Genomic DNA, 14,199 nt, shown 5'->3' on the forward strand with positions numbered 1-14,199 from the left:
ATCATACGTAGTCACGTATTTTAAAAACATCACAGGGATCAAAGAATCTTATTTAGGCTTATAAAACATTGTCATCACTGAGATTTGACGACTAATAGGATTACAACACATTCAGGTCACATGCTAATCTACACAGACGTAATATTTTGTATTTTATTCATTCATTCATTATCTGTAACCCTTATCCAGTTCAGGGTCGCGGTGGGTCCAGAGCCTACCTGGAATCATTGGGCGCAAGGCGGGAATACACCCTGGAGGGGGCGCCAGTCCTTCACAGGGCAACACACACATACTTAACACATATTCACTCACACCTATTTACACCTCTGAGTCGTCAGTCCACCTACCAACATGTGTTTTTGGACTGTGGGAGGAAACCGGAGCACCTGGAGGAAACCCACGCTGACACGGGGAGAACACACCACACTCCTCACAGACAGTCGCCCGGAGCGGGAATCAAACCCCCAACCTCCAGGCCCCTGGAGCTGTGTGACTGCGACACCACCTGCTGCACCACCGTGCCGCCCTGTTTTGTGTTTTAGTAGAAAGAATTTACATGAAAAATATCTGATATGATTTATGGCGCTCAGTTTCCATAATAGGGCTGTTTGTCATTTCCTTCTTATGTAAATGAAAAAGGTGAAAGCTTGGCAGTCATTTGTAATGATCATTTATTTCAGTTAGACAAAGCATACAAAAGGATTTGTTATTTTTCCCATCAAGTAATTTATATTAGAAATACAGTTTAATAAAAAGTAGTCAGCGTATGTTCTATACGTGTGTCCATATATCAAGCAGAAATACTGAGACAGTGACTGAAATTAAGTATGTATTTTTAAACAAAGCATCTGTCTAAAACATGCAGGGTCATTTATAACCATCAGAATGATCACTCTTGTTGGTCCAAGCTTTATTTGAAAATGTTTTATAATTACCACAGACAGGTTAAAGCCTGATAGTAACTCTGATTATATACATCCTGATTACTCTCATCGAGTTCAACAATCGGGTTCAACAGGGAAAGAATGTCAAAAACATTACAGAGAAATTTTTGTAGGAGACACCAGTGGACTGTAAACAATGTTTGTTTCTTAACAATTTGTTAAATTTTTACATGTACTACTCTTCTCAAAAGGCTACTCTAGGTGCTGTGAAAACAAACAAACCAAAACATTTAACATGGATATGGTGCTCCTTTCTAAAACCATAGGTACCTGCATATGTGGAAATTCTCCAGGACTTGCCTGAACTTGAGAGATGAAATTGTTTGTTCAAGACAGAATGCCTGTCGCCTCTTTTTCCCCCTTTCTCTCTTCTGTGTATACTGTTCTAAAAGAGTGGGGCCGATTGTCTGGGATCATCCGGCATTACGCTGATGGAGTCCTCAGCCTTTCCACAGAGCATACACAACATTGTGTATTCCTAATAAAAGACAAAAGGGAAAGACAGATTCATGTACAAATTAAGACCACTAAGATGTCCAAATGACCTAGATGTAATGGAAGTATAAAATGTGTATTTAAGCAGGTTAATCACCAGACTGATATGTTTTGACACAAGTGTGTGGTGATTAAACAGATCAACTGAGGATGCCACATCTACTGCCCTTCACTCTGCCCTCTCTCACCTGGGCAATAACACATATGTACGTATGCTGTTCCTTGACTTCTACTCTGCTTTTAATACACCAGGCTAGTCCTCTACCCCCACTCTGAACACGGGCGTGCCACAGGGCTCTGCTTTGAGCCCTCTGCCCTTCTCTTTGTATACATATGATTGTGTCCCGGTGCACAGATCCAGTGTCATCGTTAAGCTTGCAGATGACACCTCTGTGATCGGACGCATCAGTGAAACAGGTAGCCTACAGGTAGGAGATCCAGCACTTGGCTGCTGTTCCACCAACAACTTCTTACTCAACATCAGCAAGACCTCAGTGTGGAGTACAGGAAAACCTGTGGCTGACAGGAAGGCCCTGCAGAAGTTGGTGAAGTACGCTCCGCACATTATTGGCACACAGGGAAACATGCAGAGGCAGAACCTCAAACACTCCCATTGACCTACGGAAATACCTCTCGAACAGAACTACATTAGACCCTGAAAGAGGCTCCGGAGCTCCCCGTGTGGATGTCTTTTCTGTAGAATGGGGTGAACCCTGTATGTGCGTCATTTAGATGTGGTGCTTAAAAGTATCATAAACGTAAAGGTACCATAGAAGCTGTTTTTTTCTGTTGTATCTAACAGTTTGTGGATTGTTTGTGTATCCCCAAGTGACTTAATAATATGCCCCACTTCATGTTTATTTTCTATACACATCAGCCGGCAGCTGCTTTTTCAAGTTCTAGTTTCTCACAAATATCCTCTGAGGGTCTTTACCTGGTAGTCGTCCACCACTGTGAAAGTGTACTCGTGTCTTGCTATGACATGATCACAGTTCTTGCACTTGTCTGTGGAAGAGAGGATTGCTGTTTAGGAGGTGGCTTTGAGATATATCCTGTAACATTAAACAATCTTTACTTTTCTGATTTATCTTTTATTTTCTAAAATAGCTCACGTAGATATGTGACAATCTCTTCCTCATCCTCATCCACCATCGTCTTGTTGCTGATCAGCACGAAATCCCGCTGCTGGCAGTTGGCGCAGCCAAGGAAGTTCATGAGATATGAGCCATTGTCGAGGCAGGTGTTGCCCTGTAAAAATCCCATTGAGAACACATCAATATGGTTTACAGTCAATGACAGCTAATCAAACTTCATCAGAGATCCTTCATTTCTAATCCACATTTCACCCTGTTCTTCAGTGATCAGGACCACCACAGAGCAGGTATGATTTGGGTGGTGGATTATTCTCAGCGCTGCAGTGCCACTGACCTGGTGGTGGTGTGTTAGTGTGTGTTGTGCTGGAACAAGTGGATCAGACACAGCAGTGCTGCTGGAGTTGTTAACAATATGTCCACTCACTCTCCACTACTACCTCGTTGGTCCACCTTGTAGATGTAAAGTCAGAGACAGTAGCTCGTCTCCTGCTGCACAGTTCGTTTAGATCTTCCTCTAGTCCTTCATCGATGGAGACAGGACACTGTTGTTCGGATATTTTTAGTCGATCCAGCAGTGAAACTTATAAAATCTCCAGCAGCACTGCTGTGTCGGATCCACTCTGAGAATAAACCCCCACCATTGGGGGCTCAGATGCCAGAACGTAACACCCGCAACATTTAAGGTGGAACTGAAAACTCCAATATGAAACCAGCTTAAGCTTCCTGAATGCTCTTGAACTACATTTTAAGGAAAGATTTATAACTCACCCTGTCTGGATACTCTTTCTGCACACACCCCGTGCACATTTTAATGATTTATTTGAACAGAAATCAGTGTACAATGGCAAAATACACAAAGCAGCTTGTTTTACGTTGTTTATGTTCCGCACTCTGTTCCCCTCTCCTTAGAAATCTGAAGAGTATAGCGCCGCGCTCTGGACTGGAGGTTTGTATCCGAGCTAGCGTAATTACCACAAGTTCCGGCCACTTTAATTATTACAATATTGGAAATCTTAGCTAACTGTAAACAAATAGAAGTACTTTACTCACTCAAATCAACATTTTTCAGGAGTCAAATATGTGTAGATTAATGTCCAAGACTTGCTTGACTTTGAAAGAAAACATGTTTTTAGATAAAAACGCTTTTGTTTAAGTAGGTGCCAATACTGCTATGATTATTGGTGTTAAGACACCTCCCCTGCTTGTGACAGTCAAACGAGACCGTTGCTACCACATTCAGTGATTCACAATGAGATTACGTTTGTCCTGTGTTGGTATCCGTACTCTACATGTAAGGAATACAATGGCGGTAGATTTTCCCCTCAGAGAAAAGGAAGCTAACCGCTAAGCTAACTTTTACACTGAGGGAAATATCTGTCGCGAAATGGAAATGTGTTGTGTTCCACATGCAGTTTTGCACACAAAGAATTACAATACTGTTTAGAGATACTTAAATATTGTTTATATATTTTATTTCTTTCAAGACTGATGTTTAAATGCCCTACTTGAACTTATGTTTTATTGTTTTACCCAGTGCGATTGGAGACTGATACCAAAGTTGGACTCGTGAGTTTCTAAACGGGTAATAACACATCTCCACTAGAGGGCATAGTTCTGCACATTTTAATAAACAATTTTCTGTTCATTTTCTGCCCCTGCACTGAAATTTTTTTTGTTACCTGTTTAACATGTCTGCGTGATGCTGTTTATGTTTTAGAAGACATTATGTGTGAATAATCAGTGATTATAATAGTTGAGCGTTTATTTTTGTTTTGAAACCGCATACCACAGTTTCACAGGAGTGGATTCACACAGCCGGGGGTTTTTAAATGTCACGAAGGGAAGGAAATGTCACGTCAACATATGAGGCGGGACTTTCGGAATTCAGGTGAGTGGTGGAGAGCTAATTGGAGATGGAGGCTCTGATAAGTTTGTTTTTCCCCAAATGTACAAATGAGCAAATAAATAGAAATTGAATGCAATCAATTTTCACTTAGGAAACAAAACAAAACAAAGTGAACTAAAACAAACAAACTAACTAAAGTAAGGAGTGTTCAAACGTTTGTATAAGGCTCTACAGAGGTCATTGCCCACTTTATCAAGTCCTCCTACATTTTATTTAATTACATTTAATTACTTATTTGCATTTATTTTTTAAAAATATTTTGTGGAATACATAATATTACATAATTACATAATATATATTTTTAATAACCCTTCCAATGTTGTTGAATATAGTTTGGCAAAATAAAAATAGGTCAGCGCTGCCTCCATGTAATGTTAACTCAACACCGTTGAGTTTACCGTATTCAGGCTATTAATGGGACGCCAGGTGGCGCCAAACAACAACAACAACCACAAAAATAAGCAAACCTAACACTCTGATCTGAGGTCAGTTTTAGTGAATGCTCATAGTTTAAAGATACACAACAAAGCTCTTACTAACCGGTCTGGTATCAGTATGAAACGACAGAAAGGAGACAGCGCGCTTACTCCAGCACGTCCATGTGGAGAGGGAAGGTGTGTGGGTTCTCTTAGATTTACATAAACAGCACATATTTTAACACAAAGATAACATTTAAAATGATTTTTCGATCTTAAAAGATTATTGAAAGTGCTGGCGAGCTTGTATTTATCTTTATGAAACCGTTTGTTTCCTTAGTCGCCATATTCCGTAGCCTACATTTCCGTTCCACCTTAAGTGATGCTGCAACTAATGGGCTATTTAAGGTGGAACGGAAAATTCCAATACAACGCCAACTCGTATTTGTTTTATGTATTTATTTGTTGTTGTTGTTGTTGTTTTGTTTGTTTCAGAACTACAGCGCTTTTCTCATGATTATCTTGATTATTTGGGTTAACTGCTTGCTGCTCAATAACCACATTTATTTATACATAAATCAAGTAAATGTTTATATCTTTATTAAAAGCACATATATTGTACCCAAGTTTTATCAATATATTCTTTAGGAACACCATGCTCTTAATTAAAATGGTAAATAAGAATGAGAAAAAGTATAAATATATATTGAGTATAGGGCCATATTTGTGTATGAACCTAGTGAATGTAGCAAAAAGTTTGAGTATATGCTGTGAATGTGTCATTTAGAGGCATAAGTTGACAGGGTCTCCTGCAGTTACTCCTGGATTTAGAAATAAATGTAGAATTGTCTCTGATGATGCAAATTATGACATGACAGGTATTTTAAAAAATAACCAACTGTGTTTTATTTGTAAATTTGATGTAATTCTGATGTAATCACACGGCTTGTGAATAATGGTGTATCAACGGTGGGATGTGTAAACAGGGCCCAGGTGCTGACAAAGGGGTGCAAAGGATGTGAATCCTTCTGGAATACATAGTAACACCCTGAGAGAACTGAGATTAATGCTTGATTGCAGCATTAAGGTTTAATAAAGTATTTTGATATTTTTGAACAAAGTATTCTACTGCCATTCTTAGTGTTGAGAGTCATTGTTCATTTGATTGGTCAGTTCTGCTTAATTTGCTAAGATACCTATTTCCTGTGCTATTCTGCAGTGTCAAGTCCTGAAGCCTCTGTAAATTTCACCAGCTGCTAAAGATTGGTTTTGAAGTTTAACGATCTTCAAATGTCCACACCAGTCATGAAGACCTGCAGACTAATGAAATGTCCTGTCTGCCTTCACCAGTATAAAGAAGAGGTGAGACACTGTCTGAACATTAACCCTTATGGTCAGTAAAGGCATTTGACCCCCAGGTTGTGGCTGTGAGTGATAGTTACTATTTAACATTTTCAGTTTTGTTCTCATAATGACATTTTGGTTTTATTTATTTTTTATTTTTGGTAATACTCATTTTTTTCTCATTTTCTTTTATAGTATTTTTGTGTATTTTTTTTGCTTCACAGTAAAATCCTGGCTGACATTTGGTATAAAACGCAGTTGGTATTAATTGGCCTCAAATGAAAAATGAGAACATTACAGGGTGTAGATGCCTAAAGGAGGTTTGATAGCGAGCAAATAAAAAGTCAGATCACTAATTCCCCATGTTTTTATGTTCAACATATTTTTCTGTTAACCCAGTATTTCAAACTTTTCTTTGCTTTTCTGAATAGAATCTGCATACGCACATGCACAGCCGCATCCACCATGAAGTCATCAGTAAATTAAAAACAGGGTAGGGTGTGATTTGTATTCTTTCTCTGCATCTCTGTGTAAATGTGGTGGTCAGTAAATGGTAGGGGTATAACATGATGAAGTAAAAGGGACTCCATGCTTCTCCTGAAATACATATGTGAAGCACTTGTCTGATGTGTAACATACACTGAGCAAAATAACCTCCTTGTTTCTACAGTTATTTTTCATTTGATCAGCTCCACTGACCTTATCATTTCAGTTCACCTCAGTGCCACTGCTGGACTGAGAAAAGGCCATCAACCAAAAATAGTCAGTGGGGTCCTGTGGCCGCTGATGAAGTGTACACATAACACAGCTGCTGTCTCTCATTTATTTCTACGTGGTTGATCGAAAAAGGTAAGGGTGTCTACGAGAGTGAGGGGGCAGAGCGTTCAAAAACACCAGCAGCACTGCTGTGTCTGATCCACCATGGGCCCACTGTGGGTGTTTTGACCATTTGAAGAACAGGGTGAAAAGGGGTTTACAAAGTATGCAGAGTAACAGACGAGCTACAGTCTGTAATTGTAGAACTACAGATGCCTCTGTACGGTTAATGGAGATGATGGAATGGACGATGAGTGTCAAAACAAGGAGGTAATTTTAAAATGGAGACTGAATGGTGTGTTAGACGACTTCTGTTGTTGATTTGAAACACTTTACTGTGCTTTACTTTCTTAAAGTCATCACAGGTGTTGGGCCTGTGACATGTCCATTAACGGCCTGAAGCAATTTAAGAAACACATCGCCACCGTCCAGCACATCACCAGCCTAACTTACCTTCAGCAGCATGGGGGCAGAAGACATGGGCTGACAGTGGATTACACTGACAAGGAGCTGGCTGCCATTTGTGCCAAGAGAGACCAAGCAAAACGTGCTTTAAAGTAAGACATTAATGTTACACTTTTTTTTCATAGTCATAATCACAGAACATTTTTTCCTTCTGTAAATTAACACTTAAGTGGATCAAGGCTTTGGAGGTGAATTACAGGAAATATAATTAAACTGATATAGGACCTTCTCATAATGTGGGTGTTTTTTAAACTTTAAACTGGTTCCTCATATACGTATTTTAATGAAAAATATTTTTGGGGAACTAGATGTGGTTTGTTTGTTACGACTGTGCCATTGTTACTGCTAACAGATGTGTTTTTTCTTTATTGTCCTTATAAATTCATCCATCCATTATCTGTAAGCTCTTATCCAGTTCAGGGTCATGGTGGGTCCAGAGCCTACCTGGAATCATTGGGCGCAAGGCGGGAATACACCCTGGAGGGGGTGCCAGTCCTTCACAGGGCAGCACACACTCACACATTCACTCACACACTCACACCTACGGACACTTTTGAGTCGCCAATCCACCTACCAACGTGTGTTTTTGGACTGTGGGAGGAAACCGGAGCACCCGGAGGAAACCCACGCGGACACAGGTGTCCTTATAAATGACTATACCAAAAAAAATCTGTGCAGGGGTTGGTAAACCCCTTTAAAGTCTCTGTGATACAGGTACATAGTGATACCGTGCTGATGGCCTGGAAACACTCCAGTGACCATCTTTGTATTCCTACACCTACCCACATATAACACCTTAAGCACCCATCTAACCTTCTCATGGAGAGAGATTTCCGTGTACATGAGTTTAGACGGCACGAAATGAGTGCAGGGGTGGAGGAAACGGAGGGAAGTATACAGACACCTCTGGTTGGGGGGTGGGGGGGACTTGCGGAAAGGTTGGAATCGGGCAGAAGAAATGTGCCAGTGGCAGAGCACTGAAAGTATGAAATGATTTTACTTCACCCTGACAGTTAACTAAATGTAAGACAGAGAGAGCTGAAGCATGAAGCCTAGATTTTAAGTGCAGAAACATTACTGTGTGGTCTACAATGAACACTACATAGGGTGGGGAAATATATTTGTGATTCAACCCTAATGTTTTGGCGGTGTAACTGCCAACACACAAACATAAATACATAACTGCATAGGGCACTTGCACAGACTACAGCATAGACTCCACATTAATTTGAAACAGAAGCATAAATCAGCCTTTAAATATTTCTATTTCTTGCTTATTTTTCTAGTGTATATTTATGTCAGTAGAGTCTTTTAATTGGAGTAGCCTCCCTATTAGTCTTTGTCCAATGGTGGTGTCTCTCAGAATATTGTGGTGAACAGTATGTTGTCTAATTACCTGTGTATTTCTCTTAGGCTGCAGAAGCGCAAGGAGCTACTGAAAAGAAAGAAGGAAAGGAAGGCAAAAATGTCACAAGAGGGTCACAGCTGGCAAATGAACTGGACCAAGACCACACAGAGAGACCTTCAGAGCAGTAACCAGCAGTCAGTGGGGGCTGGGCATAAATTTAATAAACATTTACACAGTAAAAAAGGCCAAGCAATTAGAAACCAGGACCTACGTTCAGTTTTGGCTCAAGAGCCTGGTCTTGATCCTTCAGGTGGCAAAGCCAATAAACACAAGTCAAAAAACATATTAGGTTGGAACAGTTATTACCTGCAGAATCCTCACGTGCATTACGTAAAGAATGACATGGAATTCACTAGTGATGTCCTTTACCCTTCATGGGGCATCGATTTTTCTTCTCAGCTGGGTCAGGACAGTTCAGAACAGAGCCAGTCAGGAGAGATCATTCAAGGAAATGCAGAACTCCAGAAAACGAGAACAAAATTGTTAGATGATGCAGACTCATTAGGTACTTCCCAAGAGAAAATGCCAATTTTGATGTCAGATTTGAATGACAGTCAAACCTTAACTTCTGATAGACTGCATAAGGCAAAAGTAAACGCACATGAGGATGAGGAGATGAGCAAATCTACAAAGAATCTCAAGCCTAAACCTGCAAGAAAAAAGATATTAAAGAAAAATGTGAAAGAAAAGACCCCTGAACTGCCAGCAGTCCCACATGTGTCTGACCATTCTCTAGAGGAGCCATTACCTGGTTTTCAACCTAATGCAAGTGGTTCCTCTAAAAAGAGCCCTGTGAAAAAATTATCTCCACAAAAGAAGTGCTTGGCTAAAAATAGGCGAACGGTATGTGACTCAGATTTTCTTAAGGTGAGCAAGACGGAGGGAGAGGACGAGCAAGATCCCACGCAGAGCACACATGGCCTCCCGGCTTTGTTGATTCGATCCGTCAGCAAAGCAAAAGCCAGCAAGCCCAACCTGACCAAGGCCAGAGGAATCCGCACCTCCCAGAATCCTAACATGACCAAGAGTGAGTCCAGAGTACTGACGCCTGCACTACAAAAGCTCATCAGTTCTAAAAGCTCCCACAGGAAGGTTAACTGGAGGGAGATGTATGAAGAAGCAACAAAGAGGAAACTACAGAGAGAAAAGGGCATGCCCAGGTGAGTCCATTTGTAATTGATCAAAGTTCTGCAGCTCATTCATTCATTGTCTGCAAACACTTATCCAGTTCAGGGTCGAGGTGGGTCCAGTGCCTATCCGGAATCACTGGGCGTAAGATGGGAACACACCCTGGAGGGGGCGCCAGTCCTTCACAGGGCGACTCACACATTCACTCCCACACTCACACATATGGACAGTTTGACTCGCCAATCCACCCACAGCGCGTGTTTTTGGACCATGGGAGGAAACTGGAACACTCGGAGGAAACCCACGTAGACACTGGGAGAACACTAGTGCTGCAATTGTATTCCAAAACTTTTATTTAGGCACATAATGTTTTCTATCATTCTGGTCCACTATTACTACTGAAGACTGCTGTAAGATTATATTGTTTATTTACAATGTGCTTATTTTAACTGTCTGGTCTTGTATCCTTTTGAAGGTTCGGTATTGAGCTGGTGAGTCCAGTGGCATTGGAGCCACTAGAGCTGATTCTGGAAGAAGTGAAAGATTTTGCTTTACAAGAAGGCCTGGAGTGGGACTCCTCTGTTAATCCTGAAGATGCAGCTGCATATGGATCACAGTCAGTGGAGGCTTCTGCAGGTCTAAGTACAGGGAGGCATGATGGTGTAGTATCAGCGCCAATCGTATATGCTCCCATGAAAAGGAAAACAACGAAAAGAGCTGCTAGAATGAAGGCTGGGAGCTCACGGACACCCAGACGTTCCAGGACTGAAACAAATGAGATTGGGATAAAAGATACGCTTACATCAGGAGCAGCAGATGCCTTGGCTGCAGCTTTTGAGGCTTATGCTGTAGTGCCAGAGGTCCGTTCTGTTTGTTTGAAGGCAGAAGAGTTGGAAGATTATGGCACAGAACACCTCCAGAGCAGCAATGACTGCAGCACCCCAAAGGATGCTTCAAAAACTAATGCCCCTGTTTCAAAGAGTGAGCCTGTTTCTATTTTTATTTTTCAAATTAATTGAAGAAGACACAGCCTGAAAGCCTTGTTAGCTATTTGTCTTCATATATAACATACAGGCAGAATGAACTAGAACAGTAAAGGCAGTATGAATTGGTTCTGCCATGTTGTAAATTGTGTGTGTTTCCTCAGGGAAAATGAGTGAATTATTTGCAGTGTTTCAGCGGGAGGATGAGTTAAGCAGCTTTTTGGAAGATGTGAACAATCAACTGCTTGTAGCTCAGACTGCTTTTCATACTGCCTTCAGGAACTTTCAGCAGCTACAAGGAGAAAAGCAGCAGGTCTGTAGGAGCATTTTTTTTACTACTGCTTTGGTTTCACATAGGAGACATGTTAGTCATCAGTTTAGTGGGACAAATTGATTTTTATTATGTAACTATCTGAAACATGATCCTTGCTCAGAAACACATGCCATATATATTTGTTGTTTTGGTTGCTTGGTTAAAGCTAATTATTCACACTAATATGGGTTATTTGCAAGTAAAAATCTTAAATGTCCTGTAGTAATCAGTGTCAGAGATACTTTACAACATATTTACAAATTTATTTTTTTAAAGGCTAAGCACCAGCTCTATGAAAGTGTCAAACAAATAAATACAGTGGAATTTGAGTTCCTAACCTGCGTTTATTGATCGTCAGAAAACATGTTATTTCTTACTAATTCAAAGAATAAGGTTTAAAAGACCGTAGCTGCATTACGGAGGTTTATAGTGTCGGAGGAATTCGAGTTCGACTTCGATCACATTTACAAGAATAACGGTACCTCTACATTTGAGTTTAGCTTATTGCTAGGCTATTGTCATGAATAATGTTGGTTATTTAGCTAGATACTGTCATAACAGTCAGTCATAACGGTGTTTTACCGCGGCGTTGTTCAGCTGTTGTCCACCAGTGACGTCACGGCTGCGTTCAAGAATTTCCGTAGCGAGCTCGGGTTTTTGCGTCAATTTAATAAAAGTGTCAGTTTTAAAGCAAATTAAGCTGCTATTTTCATTTTAATTCATACTTATATATGTCAGTAACTAAAATAATGTGAAATATTCATGAAGTGGTGCTTAGCCTTTAACAAACCTTATTTAAAAAAATGATTCTAAGTGTTTTGTCAAAGCTGAAATGTCCTGTTCTTAGGCCAAAGCAGAGATGAGCTCCCTGATATCTAAACGCATAGAGATCCTGCGGAGGATAAAATGTAAGGACTGCTCCTGTAATGCTCTTATCTTTTAACTTTAGCTTAAATTGCCGCTATTTGAATAAATGAAACTGCTGAAAATTCTTATTCTGTGAAATGTTTGATACATTTTGTGGTTTTTGTTTGTTTGTTTTAAAGGTGATGGCTTAGGGGGAACATCAAGTGCAGATTTACCTCATCCTGCCACTGAGAGCCACCAGAGGGTTGGGGATGCCTCTGGACAACAATGTAATTACTCTTCAGTAGAAAGTACAGAAAGGATGGGTACGGCCTCTAGAACGCCTACTGAACACAGTGCAGTTGCAGGCACATCCTCTCAGCAGCAGAATCAAACAGGGAGGCTTTACAAGAAGCTCAAAAGAGAGCAGCGTGAAGCCTGATATAAATAACCAGCTCATGGACCTATTCACCAGGTTTTTAATGCTTAAAGGGATAAATCCACCTGACCACAAATCTATTCATTGGGAAAATAATGTGGAAACTCCATTTAAATTACTTTGGTTTAGACTTTAGATTTAAGGGTTGCATTAATGCACCACATATGGCAGGACTGTGTGTTTGAGGAACACTGCCCACATCCACATGAGACTGTTGGAGGAAGTCTACTGTGGGTGATGCATCATAAACACCAATGCTTTGTGGTAGTGCAGATAATTAGACTCATCTGATTAATCAAATCTGTGTGTTATCTCAAGCACTTTTAATACCATGGCTGTTTAGATGCACAATGCCTTCAATTAATATGTCACTCCCTGAAGGTCATTTAATGCTTCATACATTTCTTTTATAATTTTTTTTATATTGTAGTAGCTTGGATCAGACAGTGTTAATACACAAAAATATATATATTTTAAGGCACACAGAGCAGTTTCTGTGTTTCACCATTTTACTCACTGAATGGTTTCAATGGTTTTGTTGTTGCTCTAGTTTCAGATTAATTTTTCAAGGCTTTATTTGCTGCCTTGTTGGTTGTCTCTGCATCTAAGCATCCTGGGACTCCAGTGGCAGAGAAGAGTTTGTAGTTGATGAATAATAAATATTGTTGATTTTTCAGAAGTTATTTTTTATAATATAAATGACAACAATAACTTTTTTTGACTTACGTTTTCATTATTTCATTCATTCATTATCCGTAACCGCTTATCCAGTTCAGGGTCGTGGTGGGACAGAGCGTCTCTGGAATCATTGGGCGCAAGGCGGGAATACACCCTGGAGGGGGCGCCAGTCCTTCAGCGGGCAACACACACACACATTCACTCACACATACGGACACTTTTGAGTCGCCAATCCACCTACCAACGTGTGTTTTTGGACTGTGGGAGAAAACCGGAGCACCCGGAGGAAACCCACGCAGATACAGGGAGAACACACCAACTCCTCACAGTCACCCGGCGGAAACCCAAGCAGACACAGGGAGAACACACCAACTCCTCACAGACAGTCACCCGGAGGAAACCCATGCAGACACAGGGAGAACACACCAACTCCTCACAGACAGTCACCCGGAGGAAATCCATGCGGACACAGGGAGAACACACCACACTCCTCACAGACAGTCACCCGGAGGAAACCCACGCAGACACAGGGAGAACACACCACACTCCTCACAGACTGTCACCCGGAGCGGGAATCGAACCCACAACCTCCAGGTCCCTGGAGCTGTGTGACTGTGACACTACCTGCTGCACCACCGTGCCTTTTCAAATTTGTATTATGGTGTAATTAATATTTCTATGAAATTAAAAACACAGCAGCTATGTTTCAGCTTCTTTTTTTGTGCAGTTGGTCTTTAGTTTACTGTGTGCTGTTAGCTCTATTGTAGTGAAAGGAGTGGTGAAGGTAAGGACCAACGTAGTGCTTTTCGCCAAGAGCATGTTAATTGAACAAGCCATTCTTGCAGCCTTACAAAGACTCAAAAAAAGCACCCCACCCAGTGCTTACCCAAAACATCTAATATAATGTTTAACACAACAGCATGA

The 14,199-nt window shown here is 40.8% G+C and overlaps 2 protein-coding genes across 4 annotated transcripts; one reads left to right on the plus strand and one right to left on the minus strand.

The window, feature by feature from the left end:
• Positions 1-659: 659 nt before the first annotated feature.
• Positions 660-3,458, minus strand: churc1 (churchill domain containing 1). The gene is made up of 4 exons (XM_066677517.1): positions 3,302-3,458; positions 2,552-2,687; positions 2,374-2,444; positions 660-1,422 (listed from the first exon to the last, which is right to left on the minus strand). The coding sequence occupies exons 1-4, from the start codon at positions 3,338-3,340 to the stop codon at positions 1,330-1,332; spliced, it is 339 nt and encodes a 112-aa protein (XP_066533614.1). The 5' UTR covers positions 3,341-3,458; the 3' UTR covers positions 660-1,329.
• A 316-nt stretch (positions 3,459-3,774) lies between these two features.
• On the plus strand, positions 3,775-13,968 carry znf106b (zinc finger protein 106b). 3 transcript variants are annotated; one of them, XM_066676018.1, is made up of 11 exons: positions 3,775-3,824; positions 4,068-4,115; positions 4,325-4,421; positions 6,075-6,217; positions 6,631-6,692; positions 7,372-7,572; positions 8,894-10,048; positions 10,492-10,997; positions 11,164-11,312; positions 12,160-12,220; positions 12,359-13,967. In XM_066676018.1, the coding sequence occupies exons 4-11, from the start codon at positions 6,146-6,148 to the stop codon at positions 12,598-12,600; spliced, it is 2,448 nt and encodes an 815-aa protein (XP_066532115.1). In that variant the 5' UTR covers positions 3,775-3,824; positions 4,068-4,115; positions 4,325-4,421; positions 6,075-6,145; the 3' UTR covers positions 12,601-13,967. The 3 variants fall into 3 exon arrangements, with proteins under 3 accessions (XP_066532115.1, XP_066532116.1, XP_066532114.1); XM_066676019.1 differs by lacking the exons at positions 3,775-3,824; positions 4,068-4,115; positions 4,325-4,421 and adding an exon at positions 4,978-5,053 and having other exon boundaries at positions 11,188-11,312; positions 12,359-13,968; XM_066676017.1 differs by lacking the exons at positions 3,775-3,824; positions 4,068-4,115; positions 4,325-4,421 and adding an exon at positions 4,978-5,053.
• Positions 13,969-14,199: the final 231 nt, after the last annotated feature.

The sequence above is a fragment of the Hoplias malabaricus genome, chromosome 7 (genome assembly GCF_029633855.1).
Source record: "Hoplias malabaricus isolate fHopMal1 chromosome 7, fHopMal1.hap1, whole genome shotgun sequence".
Classification (NCBI taxonomy): domain Eukaryota; kingdom Metazoa; phylum Chordata; class Actinopteri; order Characiformes; family Erythrinidae; genus Hoplias; species Hoplias malabaricus.

Coding starts and splice junctions, on each gene's coding strand:
- churc1 (XM_066677517.1), bottom strand. CDS start 3,340: ATGTGCACGGGGTGTGTGCAGAAAGAGTATCCAGACAGG. Junction 2,688..3,301: donor AGAAAGAGTATCCAGACAGG/GTGAGTTATAAA, acceptor GGATTTTTACAG/GGCAACACCTGCCTCGACAA. Junction 1,423..2,373: donor CAGTGGTGGACGACTACCAG/GTAAAGACCCTC, acceptor GTCTTTTATTAG/GAATACACAATGTTGTGTAT.
- znf106b (XM_066676018.1), top strand. CDS start 6,146: ATGTCCACACCAGTCATGAAGACCTGCAGACTAATGAAATGTCCTGTC. Junction 6,218..6,630: donor TTCACCAGTATAAAGAAGAG/GTGAGACACTGT, acceptor TTTTCTGAATAG/AATCTGCATACGCACATGCA. Junction 11,313..12,159: donor TACAAGGAGAAAAGCAGCAG/GTCTGTAGGAGC, acceptor TCCTGTTCTTAG/GCCAAAGCAGAGATGAGCTC.